Source organism: Microcaecilia unicolor, chromosome 8, assembly GCF_901765095.1.
Source record: "Microcaecilia unicolor chromosome 8, aMicUni1.1, whole genome shotgun sequence".
NCBI classification, from domain to species: Eukaryota; Metazoa; Chordata; class Amphibia; order Gymnophiona; family Siphonopidae; genus Microcaecilia; species Microcaecilia unicolor.
The window spans coordinates 102,992,799-103,010,954 of record NC_044038.1 but is presented as its reverse complement, the minus strand read 5'-3'; the positions used below and the strand labels follow the sequence as shown (position 1 = coordinate 103,010,954).

The 18,156-nt window shown below is 44.1% G+C and overlaps 1 protein-coding gene across 1 annotated transcript in view; it reads left to right on the top strand.

Annotated features, from left to right (window-relative positions):
- The first annotated feature begins 315 nt into the window (after positions 1-315).
- Positions 316-18,156, top strand: part of FXYD3 (FXYD domain containing ion transport regulator 3) — a 237,527-nt gene continuing 219,686 nt past the window's right edge. Inside the window, exon 1 of the mRNA XM_030211789.1 lies at positions 316-489. Coding sequence (XP_030067649.1) covers positions 331-489 — 159 coding nt within the window. The 5' untranslated portion in view covers positions 316-330. The remainder of the gene's footprint in view (positions 490-18,156) is intronic.

Below are 18,156 nucleotides of genomic sequence, written 5' to 3'. Positions count from 1 at the left end.
TTCACTCTAAATCCAGTCCTGGCTTTAACCAATGCTTGCATGGCAATATAGTTCTGAACTTACTATTAATTTTCCTAAGAAAATCAGAATTACAAACCCGTGCCTGCATTAGGCAAAACTAGGCCAGGACCAGCCTATTCAGTTGATATGGGATGAGATGGCAACTGTATTCAGGTTGAAAACTCTGATGGGTCACCATATGGTAACACAATAGGAAACATTTTCTCAAGAATGCAGAGCTTGCCAGGGATGTGTCTTTAAAGAGAGAGAGAGAAAGACTGGGCAGAGAGGCAGTTTTGCTCTTGTAATCTCCTCCTGGCCCTGGGGGAGATGAAGGCTCAGGGACAACAAGTCAGACCTGTTTTAAGTCTCACCTCTGTCTGTTTGTATTGGGTGTGTCCTGCTAGCTTGCTCCTTCTGTTCTGCCTGCAACTGGCAAAACTATCCACTGCTTGTCTGTTGTGTGCCACGATTTTCTCTGTTCCTGGGGTAAGTGTGTTTCCTTGGTAAATTTTAAGTTTTACTGTGTTTTCTCTTTAGCTGATCGAAACATCCTGCTGAAAAACACCAATCCCTCCTTTGGGAGGTGATTTCCACAGATTCTGGCTCAGGAAAACTCCTGCTTTCTGCTTCTAATGAAGCTCTCAGGACTGACGAATAACTGAGAGGCTTGTACTTTGCAGAGTTGTTTAATGAACTTAATAAACATACTTATCCTAGCGGGAAACAATCCGCTGTGCATAGATAATTTGCTGTGTTTTACTTTTTACTGTAGGGTTATACACCGGCTTGCTGGGTTTGGAAACCTAATTTATATTGTATCTGGGAGATATGCAAGATCGTGCCTTTGATTTGCAATTGACTTTTTTTTTTTTTTTTTTTTGGGGGGGGGGTTACCCTTTTATATATACAATGTAAAAAAATGTGTTAGTAACAAAACAGTTGAGGTGTCTGTACAAATCGGTTAGTAAAATGCTTTTCAGAAGTTGGCAAGCCTGCATAGGGTGCAGCAGAATCTATTTTAGGAACGTGAAAATTAAGCAGTGAAGAAACAGTTTTCTCGGAATGTCTTGACCTAATCACACGTTAGTGTAGTCAGTAAAAATTTAAACTTGACACGTTTTATAGAGAAGAGATGAGTTTTTTCTCTTTCTCTTGTACTTAAATCGCGAATCCGGGAAGATCCCGAGGATCCCGCTGTATCCGGTTTTTACCTTTTGCTCTTAAATCGGGCGATCCTCTTCTTGAAGATTTATCAGGTGGCTCCAGATCTTCGCAAAAGCTTACAGACAATTTTCCCACTACACACCCGGAAACTTTTAGTTCTAATATTTCTACTCCTAGTGTAATTCAGCATCATGCAGAATTTTGTACAGGATTTGGCGACAGGTCAATGAGTGAAAAAGAGATCTCCACCCGTCTGGCCGTACAGCTTGGAAGGAGGCAGGTTGGCATCAGCGTCAGCCTTTACGGCCCAGAAGGGGACTGGAGTGTTAGCATCTAGTGGCCAGAAAGTGTCAGTAAGACTCAGTATTGAGATCGAGCCTTGAGGGAAAGGAAGAAAGCTGAGGAAGTCAGACCCCTGGAGAAGAGGGAACCATGCCCCATGGAACGAGTGGAAGAGGTCAAATCCCTAATATGTATGGAGAGGGGGAGAGAAAGTTGGCCTGAGGGAAATGATGAAACTCCAGGGGAGCGGGCCAAGATCCACTCTTACAGTGCACTTCTGGAGGAATTCTAAACGGAAACCTTGCAAACTCAACATCTTTAAATAGTTAAATTAGATAGTGAAGGACTGCGGTTTCTATTATTTTGACAGATTTTAACATTTTGCAAATTTAAGTAAACTTCAAAATAATGCAGAATCCCCTCAGGGCTACATTTTTAACGAAACCTCTACTCTTTATCAAAATGTGCAAGAACAAATTAAACCAAGGCTAGTTTAGTACACTCTGAAAAACGCTGTCATCAAAAGTCAGGCTGGGCTAGGCTAAGCTAAAACTTTTAAGCGCAAATTTTGTAACCGTCGCCGCGCCCATGTAAGTCCCATAGGCCGTGCTGCACTTACTACATGCTACTGTCGATTAGCACTCACAAATTTATACACGGGTTTTTCAGTAGGGCAGGAAAAATTGTTTTTTCTTTAGTGCCCATTGCAATGATTTTTATCACATCATCCTATCTTTAAGCTGTTTCTATTTTTGGAACGTTACCAGTTGCCTACTAAACCGATTAATTTTAATCGCATATATCTTGGAAGGCAAGTTAATGGCCATTCTGTTGAGATTTGTAATGATCATTTTGGCACGACTATACTTATTTTTAATGAAACAGGTTAATTAGAGCTTTTATTCTGAGGCTTTCCTCGGCTATTTGGATGGATGGTCTTGCTTTGCTCCTTCTGACTGAGTGCACTGTGCACACACTACAGCTGTGTTTTCTCTTCCTTCCCGAGTCCACCACTCCCTCCTTTGTTTGCTTCGCTCTGTGAAGGCGGTGCCAAAAGAAGGAACAGCCCGGGCTGGGTGCGGTTAGTCTCTCTTCTGTACCAGTACCAGTACTACCAGACACGGCCGGTTCCTTGGCATTACTGGTGCACAGGAACTCGCTCTGTAGAAAAGTGCTGGAGTCTGAACTGTGCCTGCCGCATATTCTGTGCCATGCTGTTTCCTGGGGCATTGCAATGCACCTCCACGCCTCTTGTTAACCCAGCCAACTTCCAAGAGAATTGGAACAGATATTTGGAAGTGTGTGTGGGACAAACGAAATCATTTTCTATGATTTAAATTTGCAGCATTAGTTGCAAAGAAATCGAAATGAGGTTGCCATCTTTATGCAGGACAGTTCTATCCTGCTGATCCAAACCATGGGCTGGTTCAATTTTGTGTGTGTAGCCTGGTTCAGACAGGGTTAATTGTGTGTGTGTGTGTATTGGCAGGTTCACACTGGGTTAATTGTGGAGGGGTGTGTGTGTGTGTTTTCCATCAGGCCTTCACAGGGCCTGCATTGTTGCTGTGTTGACTGGAGACTTTTTCCACCATACATCCCTGCCTCTGATTGGTGAGGCTGGATTCCAGGGACAGGCTACTGGAGCACGTGTGCCAGTCTCTGGCAGCAAGGCCCTTTTTTTTTTCTTTATTTTGCAGCACCCTTTCTTTATTTCAGCACTGACAATGTTGCATACAGTGCATCTTTACTTCTGCCCCAGAGTACCCTTTGCTATTCCAGGGCTAAAGCCCCCCCCCCCCCCCCATGCACCATTAAAAATGAGTTTGGAGCACCTGGCTATATCCTCCTTTTGAGTTGTGCATTAAGGGATTTAGGCACACTGGAAAATGCATGTGCAATATCTAATTATAGGTAATTAACTGCAATAATTGACATCAATGGCTTATCAGCTAATTAATTTGCATGTGCATCTTTGATCTGCACATGAATTTCAGTGTCCAAATATGGGCACCATATATAGAATCCAGGGGTATATACAAATGGGTGTAACCAAGTGTATCGGTGATCTTTACTATTTTCCAAACTGGGGCCTTTGTGGCAAAAAGTTCTTCATTGTGAGAGCCAGGGCCATTGTAAAGTAGCCAGTGTGCTAGACAAGGTAGGAGTGGAGTGGGGATGGAGAATCCTCAAGCTAGTGCGGAATGACTTGTATAACTAAAACCAAGTTTCTACCTCTGTACGCTGGGGAAGACATACTCCACTAACCCCATCCCAGCCAGGTGCCAAGAGTCCCACTGGAGCCATCTAAATGATATTTCTCTCCCCCTCCCCTCCAGAACAAGTAGGCCTGGCTCATTATGAGGATAAATTCAGTGTAAACAAAGGAGGTTGCAAGTCTGACTCATGCAAGGGGGGAGGGGTCCCTACCCAGTGGATAAAGTCCTGTGAAGGATGGTGGATACCCATTAAGTTGCTCCCAAGGATAATTGCCCTGTTTCAGTCCCCTAATGCTGGCCTTGCTGGTGTATGAAGGCGCTGCACGGGCAAGAAGACCATCTGATCGCTGCAGTCTTCAGGACGTCTCTCTCCTTCCCTGAACTGGGCCCGCCCCCATCTGATAAGAAACCTACGTCAGATGGGGGCAGGCCCAGGTCAGGAAAGGAGAGCGATCAGGTGGTCTTCTTGCCCGTGCAGCGCCTTTATTCAGAGGTGAGAGGCGCTGCGCGGGTCCAGTAATGTGGAGGGAGGGAGCGGCGGTGACGACCTCAGGGGGGGCGGCGGGGGCGGAGGATGGCGGGAGGTGGAGCTGTGGGAGAGTAGAGAGAAAGGAACAGGAAGGGAGGGGGGCCGGGGTTGCTAAAATTTGGAGTTTTCATGCAGGGGGAAGCGGGGGGTGGGGGGGGCAAGGCCGTCCATACAGGACGCTCCTGATGAGCGCCTTTGCCCCCTCCCGATCTGTTTTTGATTTATGTTTTTAGTTTTCTATTTAATGCAGGGGGAAGCGGGGAGCCACATGTTTGTGTTTTTGTTGTTGTTGTTTTGACGTTTATGGCATGCGCAAAGCAGCCAGCAAAACGCTTGGCTGCTCTGCGCATGCTTTAGGGGCCGATTACCGACGGGGATTACACCACTTTAACGAATGTTTAATACATTGTACTTTTCAATACTGCACCGAACATGTGCGACTTGTTTTTTTGGTGCATTCTTCGTTTTTTCAAATTTATTAAGGACTTTTACGTTTTAGATTTTTTTACGTTTGGTTGATGCATCTGGGCCTTCACTCAAGATTGCCTAGCCAAGGAGATAGCTCAGAGAGGCCAGCATGTTCCTGCAGGGTACCATGTTATTTGCAAAGAAAATGTAATACTTGGATTGGTGCCCTACTTTCTTCCCAAGGTAATGTTGCCCTTTCATTTGAGTCAAGCTGCTTCACTCCTGTCCTTCAGAAGATCAGATTTCCTTGAGAGGAGGGCAAAGATTGCATCTTTTGGATGTTTGCAGAGTTTTGCAGCAGTATTTAAAGGTCACCAGGCTTGACAGGCCCAGGAAAGGGAAAGGCAGCTTTGAAAACCTCATTGTTTCCTTAATCCATCTAATCAGCTTGTCTTACATCAGTGAAGCACTGCAACTGTAGGCATCCTTTTGGGCACAGTATAAGTCTGGCAGATAGTAACATAGTAGATGACGGCAGAAAAAGACCTGCACGGTCCATCCAGTCTGCCCAACAAGATAAACTCATGTGCTACTTTTTGTGTATACCTTACCTTGATTTGTACCTGTCCTTTTCAGGGCACAGACCGTATAAGTCTGCCCAGCACTATCCCCGCCTCCCAACCACCAGTCCCGCTTCCCACCACCGGCTCTGGCACAGACTGTATAAGTCTGCCCAGCACCATCCCCGCCTCCCGCCACCGGCTCTGCCACCCAATCTCGGCTAAGCTCCTTAGGATCCATTCCTTCTGAACGGATTGTTATTGTTATGTACCAAGCAGTTAAGGTGAATGTCGCATGCTGCACAGTGGTTTGTGTGCTTAACCTGTTAATAAAGACTTTATGCAAATAAAAAAAAAAACAGTGCCCCAGCATTACAATTTAAAACTTAGGGCCCTGTTTACTAAGGTGCGCTAGCGTTTATAGCGCGTGTTAATTTTACTCATACCGAAAACCAAAACACTGTAGTTCTTCATGTAAAAACACATTAGAAAGTAACAATTGGTACTTAAATACACATATCCATAAGAAATTACTTTAAACATATCCCAGAAGGGCTACACAAAAAAGGTGAAAATGGCACAATAAATAATTAACAACCACAATGGAATGGAAACAGCAGTGCATCAGCATTAAAAAAAAAACCAGAATTACGAAGTAGGAATTAATGACAAGCATTTAGAGAGAATTATATGAAGGGGGGGATCAGGTATTAATACAGATAAGAGGATTGGGGATCAATTTTTGTCTTATTACACCCATTTGTGTACGAAAGATAGCGGAATTTCACAAGATAGGCTTCAGGATACCTAGCTGGTCTCTCTTTGCCCAAATTATTGGAAGAGGCACAGGGATGACTTAATACTCCCATCATAGGTTTGGAGGTGCAAAAGGTTATTAAATAACAACTGGGAGACAAAAGCAGGAGACAAAACCACCGGCATCAGACGGTCTCATGGGAGGATTCTCTATAAGAAATTTGCAGCTGAGACCACAGGAATTTTAGTTATTTGCAAGTGTACTCTTTCATAAGGTGTTGTCCACTACCTGGGAGGGAGGGGGGGATTGTAGCCTGTGGGGTAAGTGTCCACAGAGTGGCCTTTGTCTTCTCCCACCTTAAAGGGATAAAAGCTGGGGTAAATGCCATTCATCTGAACTGGTCTAGCAGAACAATTTTCTTTCAATAAAGTCCTGAACTCACTTTGGAAAAACCCTGCTCTTTTTACAGGATATTACATTTGAATGGCTAGAGATGGTTGTATGATAGCCATGTCTTCACAGGAGTGGGCCTTCTGAAGGTGGGCTAGGGGCGGGGAGGAGTGTTTTGTGTTTGTCTCCTTGTGAGCTTTCCCTATATTGGCTGTTAGCTCTGAGCTAGGTCCAGCCCTCCATTTCTGCCCTTTGGGCTGTGTGAGAGGGCCCGGTCTTGCTAGCATGCTTTGGTGATCAGCAGTTTGATGTTCTTCTAGAGGCTAATCCCTTCCTTAATCTACTGTAATTCCATCAAGATTTTTCACCATTTCCCCAAGTCATTCCTATATATTTTTCCTGAGTTTATCCCCCTTATTCCTGAGTATTATAGCTTTTCCTCTCAGCTAGGCTGATGCTCTGGCCATCTCTTTGCCTTTGAGGTGGTTAGATACAAACTCTTGGGCTGATGATCAGAAGCAAATGCAGGCGCTAGAGGCTATTAGCGCCATACTAGCGCTTGCGTTTGTTACCGCCCCATGATCAGACCCCAGAGCGCGTGAAACAATGCGCTTGCGGGCACTTACATAAGTAGCATGCAAATACATGCTAAACATATTCCATCCCAATGATCAGCAGGAAGTGCACCAAATACTGGCGCTGTCCACGGAAAACCCTTCGCCAACTCAGAGCTGGCATTAGGGTTTGCAGACCTTTGAAGAGGAATGGTAAGCCCTGTCCAGCATGCATTTGCATGCTAGCAACCCCCCCCCGCCCGTAACACTAGGGGGCACTGTGCTTATGACAACACAAAAGCCACCAGACACAATATGCGGTATATCGCTTTTATTGGTGATACATATGTGAACACATACACCAAGATACTTACAGCACCCGCAATTCAGTCAGCATCTGGGAAGACCACCAGGGAAGCACTGGCTCTCCTCAGAGATTGCAGGGAAATACCCTTCACTGAACAAGGCGTCCCTATGTTCAGGCAAGCTTCTAAAGAAAGTCCCGTGCTCCCCCCTCTTTTATAGTGTGAAACAAACAACTGCGTGTGAAGATGAGCTAGCTCATAACTCCCCCAGACCTGCATAGGCTGAAGGTGCCTTTCCCAGACTTGCACAAGCTGGCTTCCCTTAAACAACCAGCCTGTTTCCCATAACAGAGAATAACTCCCCCAAACCTGCACAGGCTGAAAGTGCCTTTCTCATACGTGCTGGCATCCCTTAAACAACTATCCTGTTTCCCATAATAGGGAATATCAACACATAATTACAGCCAAAACATTCCACTCATTCCATCCCCAGCTGACCCTCAATCCCATGTATTACATTCCACCCCTTGATATTCTCTGCTTATGAGGAGACAGAAGTATATGTGGAGGGGCATAATCGAACGAAAACGTCTATCTCCATGGGCGTTTATCTCCAAGAATGGGTCCGTGAAGGGGCGGACCGAACCGTATTTTCGAAAAAAATAGACGTCCATGTTTTGTTCGACAATTTGTGAGCTGGGCGTTTTTGTTTTTCAGCGATAATGGAAAATGAAAGCGCCCAGCTCAAAAACAAATAAATCCAAGGCATTTGTTCGTGGGAGGGGCCAGGATTCATAGTGCACTGGTCCCCCTCGCATGCCAGGACACCCACCGGGCACCCTAGGGGGCACTTTTACAAAAAAAAAAAAAAAAAAAGGTAAAAGAGCTCCCAGGTGCATAGCACCCTTCCCTTGTGTGTTGAGCCCCCCAAATCCCCCTCAAAACCCACTGCCCACAAGTCTACACCATTATTATAGCCCTAAGGGGTGAAGGGGGGCACCTACATGTGGGTACAGTGGGTTTGGGGGGGGTTGGACGACTAATAAGCATTAAGCAGCACAATTGTAACAGGTAGGGGGGATGGGCCTGGGTCCACCTGCCTGAAGTCCACTGCACCCCCTAACAACTGCTCCAGGGACCTGCATACTGCTGCCAGGGAGGTGGGTATGACATTTGATGGTGAAAATAAAAAGTTGTGAAACATCATTTTTTTGTGGTGGGAGGGGGTTAGTGACCACTGGGGGAGTCAGGGGAGGTCATCCCCAATTCCCTCCGATGGTCATCTGGTCATTTAGAGCACTTTTTTGGGACCTGTTCGTGTGAAAAAAGGGTCCAACAAAAGTGTCCTAAATGTTCGCTACAAACGCCTTTATTTTTTCGATTATCGCCCTAACGCGTACATCTCTCCTCGGTCGATAACCACGCCCCAGTTCCACCGCCACACCTCTGACACGCCCCCACCAACTTTGTCCACATCCGCGACGGAGTGCAGTTGAAAACGTCCAAAATCGGCTTTCGATTATACCGATTTATTCGTTTTTGTGAGATAAACGTCTATCTCCTGATTTGGGTCGAAATCTAGGTGTTTTTCTCTTTCGATTATAAGGTGGATAGTATTATGGACCACCGTACGTCGTTTCCAAATTTTACAAGTCAAAATACAATTCCAAATCACTAGCAGGATGCTAACTAATAGTACTACAAGTAAAGGATGAGTGATCCATTTTTGGAAAGCATCTGTACTAGGAGAATGTCCCAATAATGGATCCCACCAATTATGATGTAATTTACTTCGAATATTTTCCGCCACTATACGAACAGTGTGATTGTCAAATTGAGCATCTACTTGCATGACTCTTAAGGTGTGATTCACACCTTGAATATACTCATTAATAAGAGAGGATATATGCAACATGTAGGTCAACTTACTATAATTTACAGCTAAAATTGGCTCCGTAAAGAAGGTATAATTGTACTGTATGAAAGCAGAATTAAATAAATCCGGATATAATACATACTTTTGTCCTTTCCACCAAAATACTGATTTGCTAGTAAAACAGAAACTGACTCCTGACAGATCGGTCAGGAAGGTATTATTTGACAAAGTTGTGAAATTAGCAGTGGAAATACATAATGTCCGCGGACTAATTTCTACAAAGAACTCATAGTTGGCAGGGAAAACAGTAAATGTGCATTCCCCAAAACGTGGGGATAAGCAAGGTTCAAATTGTGGTGGCTGGAAAGGACAAATCATGCGATTTCCCTGCTCATTACACATATCCAATTTATATGTCTCATTATATACAGTTATATACTCCCCATTCATATGCGGGGCCCAAAAGGTTATGATACCAGAAACATTCACTAATACTGGAGATATATAATACTTACATACTATATGAGTATGGAAAATCTTATTTGAAGATAAAACCCCTGTACAGAATCGATCAGTACAGACTGTACTCTCCGAGTGTGGGAACAACCACTCATCAACCGGAATTTATCCAGCGAAAAGGGTCTGCAACTGGGTATGCATTCCCAATTGTAGAGCCATCTGAACTCTGTCCCGCTGATGCAAAGCGTACAACGTCTGTAATGAACACCAAGTATAATTCAATGCTTTTGTCAAAGTAGTGTCAGTATAATTTTCAAACTTAAAAGTTTGGGCTAATAAATGATTAATGTCTGCTATCGCAGGCACCATTAATTGTCCTGTTCCTGGAATGGCAGGTAACCAATTGGCTAAAATATTCAGTTCAGTATGCAAGTTCTTACCTAGATAGTGTAGTTTACTAAACAGAGTATCTGTGTCTACAGTATTCAGAATTCCCAGTCCAGTTCCCGCACCCCCCAAAATAGTATCATACCATGCTCGCCGTACCCTAGTACAGCGAGGCAAGTGTGGAAATGTAACATTGTAAGTTAATACTGTCTTTCTATACTGCATAGACATGTTTTTGCATGTAGTGGGAATGCGTGACAGTGGAGCAGGATTAGTCATATTACTAACAGCAAGCAACACATGCAAGAAGTCCATCCAGAGTGCAAAACGGTTTGCAATTGGTGTAGCTTTAGTGAAAATCCATTCAGCAGTTCGATTCAAAGTAATATTTACTATAGAGCTGTTACAAGTTTGGAGGAACTGCATTTTGCTTGTCCGATTCCATAGTCTCCATATCTGGTCCCGGAATCCCATAGGCTGGATGCACATAACCCAGGACGTAGCATTATGGATAGTCACATTCACAAAACTGGATGAAACAACTACAAAGCGCTGTTCAGTTTTATGAAACACAGCTTGGGAAGCAGTTACATTCAATACCGGACATGCAGTATGACATGTATAATTATCTTGCTGTAAGGTCGAGTTATTTTTGTTGCTCCACCAATAGTGGACACGCGAGGTCACTCCCAGCACTCGCTCGCCGGGAGTACGGGCATCGAGTTCCCAACCCAAACAGAGAAACAGTATGCCCTGAAACAAAAAGAAATGGAGAAACACATATAAATCCTATTCCCTTAAATAACAATGATCAGCAGGAACATTCGTCCAACTCTGTTGTCCTGGCTGAACTACTGTAACAGTATTGTCCTCCCCTCGGGCTATAATTTCAGCAGGTTGAGGAGGACCTGGGTGTGCAGGGTCCTGATGCCATACCCGACCACCCACACCCCTCCCAGTAGACCCAAACCCCTGTGTACCTCGCTCAGTGACTCCCACAAAATCAGAAATTTGAGTAAAAGAGGAGGAATTGACAGGAATTATCAACAATTGTGCTATCCTATCCCCAGCCTGCACCATTACATCCTCCTCAGTGTGATTCATCAGAAGGACTATGACCTCCCCCTGATAATCTCTGTCAATGACACCTCCCACAGGAAGTAAGCCACGAAGACCCCAACTGGAACGGGCCACAATCTGAGCATAATGGCCAGCTGGGAGAGATAAAGCAAACCCGGCTGGAAATTTTGTCACCACTCGGAACGCACAAAGAGTGTCAAAGAGGGCTACAAGATCAAAACCAGCAGCGTCAGTCGTATGACGGAGCTGTATAACAGCTTTCGGATGTAAGAGCTTAACTCCCAGGGTGACGTGTACTGGGCAAGACTTGAAGATGGGGAGTCAACATACGCATCAATGGTGTTTCACTCTCCCCTATTGGACGATTATTGAGGATAGTAACTGCTGGGTACAAATATTTGCGCCATTGCGCAAGAGTGTGAGTAGGAGTTAATTTCCGGATCTGTGTTTTCAACAGACCGTTCATACGTTCCACAAGACCAGCAGCTTGTGGATAATAGGGAATATGGAAAACCCATTCAATGTTAAATTGGGCGCAAAAGGCAGTAACAGGATGATTTTTGAAATGAGAGCCATTATCACTTTGAATTTGCAGTGGAACGCCATAATGTCTACATATGGATTCCAAAAGAACAATAGTCTGCTGAGCTGTAGCTCTACGACAAGGGTGGACTAGCAAAAATCCGGAATAAGTATCCACGGCAACACAGACATATTGACATCCCTGCGAAATTGGTAAAGGGCCAATATAATCTAGTTGCCAAATTTGGCCAGGTAACTTACCTCGAGCAAGTGTACCTTTGACTGGGTGTGGTATAGGGCGTTTAGTCAAATGTTGACAAACAGGACAGTGAGCAATAACATTTTTAATGGTAGAAAGAGACAGTGCTAACCCACGCTGCCGCGCCCAGTGATAGGTGGCTTGCTCTCCGAGATGTCCACATTTTTGATGTGCCCAGCTTGCAATACCTGTCTCTTCTTCACCCCGATGAATAGTAGAATCATCTGTTCCAGTGATGACATTCGTGTGAATAGTAGCTAAGGAATCTGCTGTCTGATTAAAAATATGATCAGAGGTTATAGGGGAAACATGATAGACATAGGCAGAAGTAGATTGCAGAAATTCACTAATTTCTTGCCATAACTGTGATCCCCAAACCAGTTTAGTACGAATATACCAATCATTCTGTTTCCATGTAGGTAACCAGGTTGTTAATCCATTTGCCACAGCCCATGAATCAGTATATATGTATGCCTCTGGCACATTTTGTTTAAGTACCAGATAGACTGCATATAATTCAGCATATTGACTACTCTCATCTGGGCCCGTGCTCTGCAATATCTGTTGTGTATGAGGATTGTAGGCCACACTTTTCCATGCCCGCTTACCATCAGTATACTTGGCTGTACCATCAGTAAACCAGGCATACTGACGTTGGTCAATAGTTAATTGGTCGTAAGGTACTCCCCATTTAGCAACACGATGGGTGGCACTACCACTACCACCCCCAGACACTAATACTTCCTCCCCCTCACCTACGGGAATCTGAGCAATTTGTTCATGTAATTGCGAGACCCCATTGGGACCACTTTTAGTCTGCCTATTTTGGATGTACCACTTCCACTTTATAATAGATGCCTCCTGTGCATGGCCAATTTTATGGGTATGTGGTTCACTATTAGTCCAAGTTAAAATTGGAATTTCTGGTCTCAAAATTACTTCATGCCCCAAAGTTAGTTGTCCACTTTCCACAAGAGCCCAATAACAAGCCAACAATTGTTTCTCAAAGGGTATATATCGTTGAGCTGCATCGGGTAAATTACGTGTCCAGAATCCTAACGGACAACGTTTCCCATCTTGTTTCTGCCACATGCTCCAATTGGCATACTCTGCATGCACTGATACTTGTAATTCAATTGGATCATTGGCACGTATTGGCCACAGACTGACAGTTTTGTTGTACTACTAACTTGGCTTGGTCAAAAGCCTGTTGCTTTGTAGCACCCCACTGAAATACACATTTCTTTCGTGTTACTCTGTATAATGGCTGTAACACCTGCCCCAAGTGTGGGGTATGTTTACGCCAAAATCCAAACAACCCAATAAATGTATGTGTTTGCTGTTTGGTAACCGGTACCGGAAATTCAGCTATTTTGTTTAGTGCTTTCTCAGTAATTTCCTGGTGTCCCTTATTCCAATTAATTCCCAGAAACTTCACTGTCTGGGCGGGTCCCTGGATTTTTGCTGGGTTAATTTCCCAACCCTTATTCTTCATGTGTTGTACTAGTTGTTCTAGCCCAGAGGCCACTAACTCCTCTGTATCCCCTTGGATTAGTATGTCATCAATATAGTGGGTTAACTCTAGACCTGGTGGCAACGATAGTGCATCTAGATGTTGCGCTACCACCCTATGACAAATTGTAGGACTATGCAACCATCCCTGTGGCAACCGTGTAAAAGTGTACTGCCTTCCCTGCCAGGTAAATGCAAGTTGCTCCCAAAATTCCTCTTTTAATGCTATTGTAAAGAAGGCATTTGCTAAATCTATCACTGCATACCATTTTCCTTTTCTATTTTGTATGTTCTCAATTAAAGTCACAATGTCGGGGACTGCAGCATGCAACGGGGGTGTAACCTTATTCAATTGACGGTAATCTACTGTCATCCGCCAGGATCCATCAGATTTCTTCACTGGCCATACTGGATTATTCCATTTGGTAGTAACTGGGACAATGACCCCTACCTCTTGTAATTCCTGTATTGTTCGCGTAATTTCTGCAATACCACCAGGAATCCGATATTGCTTTTATGCAACTAATTGAGTGGCGGCTGGTATGGTGAGAGGCTCATCAACAATTTTTCCCACTAATACTGCGTGAATATTATAAGTGGAAATATACTTCAAACGCCGGGAAACTGCGGGAGACGTTCCAAATTGCCAACTTCCCCCTTCAATAGTAAGTTTTAAACCTCTCAGAATATCCATACCAATTATATATTCTGGCACTGGCGTAATCATTACAGCATACCTTTGGAGCTGTAAATCCCCAATTTGCATAGCCAATTGTGTTTCCACTGCAGGAATACTCTTCCCCCCTAGTCCTACAATATTACACTTTGGTCCTTTAAACTTAGAAGGGTTACCAGCTATAATCGTTGCTTCTGCTCCGGTATCTATCAAAGTTCGTACTTGTTGAAAATTTCCCGGACTCCATTGTATTATAACATCAATATAGGGACGCGGATCAGTTTTTACATTGCATCCCCGTACTAGTCAACGGTTTAGTACTCTCTAAACGGATTGGTTTCTGCTTTAGATGGGGGCAGAGTAGTAGTAGATGGAAGTGTCATTCTCTGCAGGAGACTACGGACCTCATGATACAAATCTGAATAGTCCAGACCCTCCACAGGTGGGGCTGAAGGAAGTTTTTCTTTTCCCACTGTCCGGGTTTTCCGAACCGGTTTCATCCCTCTCTTATCCAATCCTAATTTTTTATATTGCTGCCATAACTCTCCAGTGGGAATTCCATCTATTTTCTCCCCCCGCTTGTAGTAGAGCGGCAAACATATCCTTACGAGATACTCGCTCTACCTCTGAACCTTGCCCCTTCGGCCCTTCCCCAATTCTCTGCCCCTCATTATTTTTCCTATCTGTCAGCTTCAGACTCCAATCCCCCAAATCTCCTAATTGCTCGATTTTATCCATAATGCCCTCCAACGGGTTATCTGTTTCATTCATCAACAGAGTCAAAATAACTTGTTTATACATTGGAGGAGACCCTTTAATTACTTTGTTTCTAATTGCCGCTGACATAGGCACTTGGGTAAGTGTATCCATCTGTCCTGTGACAATACACACTTTCATTGCCTCTTCCTTTAATCGCTGGATACAATCTTTCAAAGTATACCAAGGCTTGTCATCCCCAGGCCAATCTGATTCTAAAGGGTACTTTTTACGACACCCTGTTCCCTCTAACTCAATCAGAGTAGTAGCTTCTGACCCATTCCCATCAGGCATTGCTAAATTATGTTCCCGAAATGCACTTTGAATTATAGCATCTCGAGATAAAGGTATAAATTTCAAACAGTCCTCATTGTCCATCCGTATCCCCATTGCCCCAGTATCATGCAGCCTTACACACCAAGCAATAAGGGATTCATTTGGACGCTGCTGGAATTGCTGCATGATATTGAGAATTTCTTTTTTTTTTTTTTTTTTAATTATTTATTTGCTTTTTAAAACTTACATTTCAAGTGATAACACTTGTAAAGAAAAACAGATAGGCATAAGTAATGCGGATACATACAACCAAAAATTTTGAATATAATCTTCTTTAGACCACAATATAGGAGGGGGGCAGTTTAGGCAATTCTTCCAGGAGAAGGAAAACCACATAAGACAAATTAAACATGTATATAGCTTAACATGCCTATCCAGACTTCAACTTAAATCAGCCCAATATCAGATACTAAGTTACTGACATTTTTTTTAATCTATAAATGCTTTCAAATGTTCAGGATTGAAGAAGATATATTTAAGCCCTAAATATTTTATCACGCATCTACAGGGATAATTCAAATAGAAGAAGGCTCCTATTTCTAGGGCCTCCTTTCTAATTGCTAAAAATGCCCTTCTTCTTTCCTGTGTCTGCTTGGCAACATCGGAGTACATCCATATTTTCGCCCCACAAAATAGGGACTGTGTATGTCTAAAGAATAATCGTTTAACTGCTTCTGAATCTTGCTCAAATATAAAGGACACTATTAAAGTATTTCTTTCAGAATCCTCATTTAATGAGGACTCTAAAAGTGCCGTTAAGTTCAAATTTTGTCCGTTTTTTTTCCCTTTGTGACTCTATGTCCATTCCTGGTTCACTTTTCTTCTTTTGTGGCATATAATAAATTCGATTGATTGGAGGAATGTGTTCTGGGGAATATTTCAAGACCTCTATCAAGTATTTTTTAAAAGCTTCTAAAGGAGAGATCCCAGTAGCTTGTGGAAAATTTAAAAATCGCAAATTTAATCTACGATTATAATTCTCCAGTTGTTCAAGCTTCCTATGTATACCAGCATTATCCTTTATTAACATAGTAGAAGTTCCTTGAATCTTTTCCACTTCAGTTTTAAGCTGAACCATTTGGATTTTAGAGTCAGTTTTAATTGTTTCTATAGATTTAGAAAGATTGTCCACGGTACTCACAAGTGCTGCCATACCTTCCGTTGAGTCAGTAAGTTTGGTATCAAGTTGTTGGAGAGCATCCCATATGCTCTCTAAAGTTACCGTCTGAGGTTTAATCAGAGAAACTCTGTAAGCTTGATGGCCTGCCGGTTTCAAGCCTCCGTCGGTTGTACTCCCTTCCTGACCTCTTGCTTGGGAAACCCCTTGACGACTTCCGTTTCTGGCGTCCCAATAGGAGAGGGAGGACCTTCGGGCACAGGCGGTATGTTGGGCTCCCGGGGTGAAAGAGTGACATCGAGCCCCAAGTCTCGTAGCTCTCCCAGCAAAGAGACAGCAGGGCAGCTCCCGGTAAAAATTTCTGGAGTCCTCATGGTGAACCTTTCGATTGACGGCTGCAAAGGGGAGGAGGTCCTGACCGCCGAGACTCTGGTCTTAACCGCTCCTTTGCGCTTTGTGTGCGGCATACTGGTATAGTAGAAAAAAGATTAATTTCGCTGCCGTCGTCTAGAGGTCTCATCCGAGATTGTGGCGTGCCGCCATCTTGAAACACGCCTCCCCCCCCCAGTCTCCGATATTGAGAATTTCTTGTTGCGTATAGTCTTCTGCTAAATCCATGCGCACTGGTGCTGCCCCACCCAACTGTGCTCGTCGCAGAATTATGGGCTTCATTTCCGGAGCAGCACTTTCCTCACCCCTTGACTCACTCTCGGGTGTAGAAGACCAGATATCCCCATCCCATGTCTCAGGATCCCATCCGTTAGGATTCTGTGTGGCAGTAGCCATCACCTTTGCAACCTTTACCTTACTCACACGCCCTCTCCTTTTCCGATACTTATACTGTGCTACTCGCACCGCCGCCCGCTCAGCAATTTGCTGGTACCCCGTACACTTATCCATCATCAATTTGCCCTGACACTGTGACATTACCAAGTCGCTTTTCAATGTCAGAATCTCAGCCTGTGATTCCAACAGCTTCTGTTGTAATAACAGATTCTGTTGGTGCATCAGGCGATATGCCGACAACAAAATCCACCCTCTCCGACCCACCGTTCTTAACTCTTTAACCACAGGGGCATTTTGTAAACATTTCAACACATCCTCACACGTTCCCTCTCCTAAACATACCTCCCAATTCTCACTCAACCCATATCTGGTCGCCCATTCTGTTGCCAATGCCTGATATGGGTATTTATCCCATCCAGGAATTGCAAACAGCTGCGGAAGCTGTGCCTGCACAGCCTCCTGATGAGATTTGCTGCTCTTCCCTTTCTTCAACATATTCACAAAACAATAAAACAAGTATATATTCACAAATGTAATCACCGTAACAACAATGCGATATCCTGCCGACTACGCCAAACTGTAACACTAGGGGGCACTGTGCTTATGACAACACAAAAGCCACCAGACACAATATGCGGTATATCGCTTTTATTGGTGATACATATGTGAACACATACACCAAGATACTTACAAGCACCTGCAATTCAGTCAGCATCTGGGAAGACCACCAGGGAAGCACTGGCTCTCCTCAGAGATTGCAGGGAAATACCCTTCACTGAACAAGGCGTCCCTATGTTCAGGCAAGCTTCTAAAGAAAGTCCTGTGCTCCCCCCTCTTTTATAGTGTGAAACAAACAACTGTGCGTGTGAAGATGAGCTAGCTCATAACTCCCCCAGACCTGCATAGGCTGAAGGTGCCTTTCCCAGACTTGCACAAGCTGGCATCCCTTAAACAACCAGCCTGTTTTCCATAACAGAGAATAACTCCCCCAGACCTGCACAGGCTGAAGGTGCCTTTCCCATACATGCTGGCATCCCTTAAACAACTATCCTGTTTCCCATAATAGGGAATATCAACACATAATTACAGCCAAAACATTCCACTCCTTCCATCCCCAGCTGACCCTCAATCCATGTATTACACCCCCCCATTCCCCCCAATACAGCTCTCCCTGCAGGAGCAGGAACCCCGACCCCCCCACCCCAAGCCAGTGACATGGGGG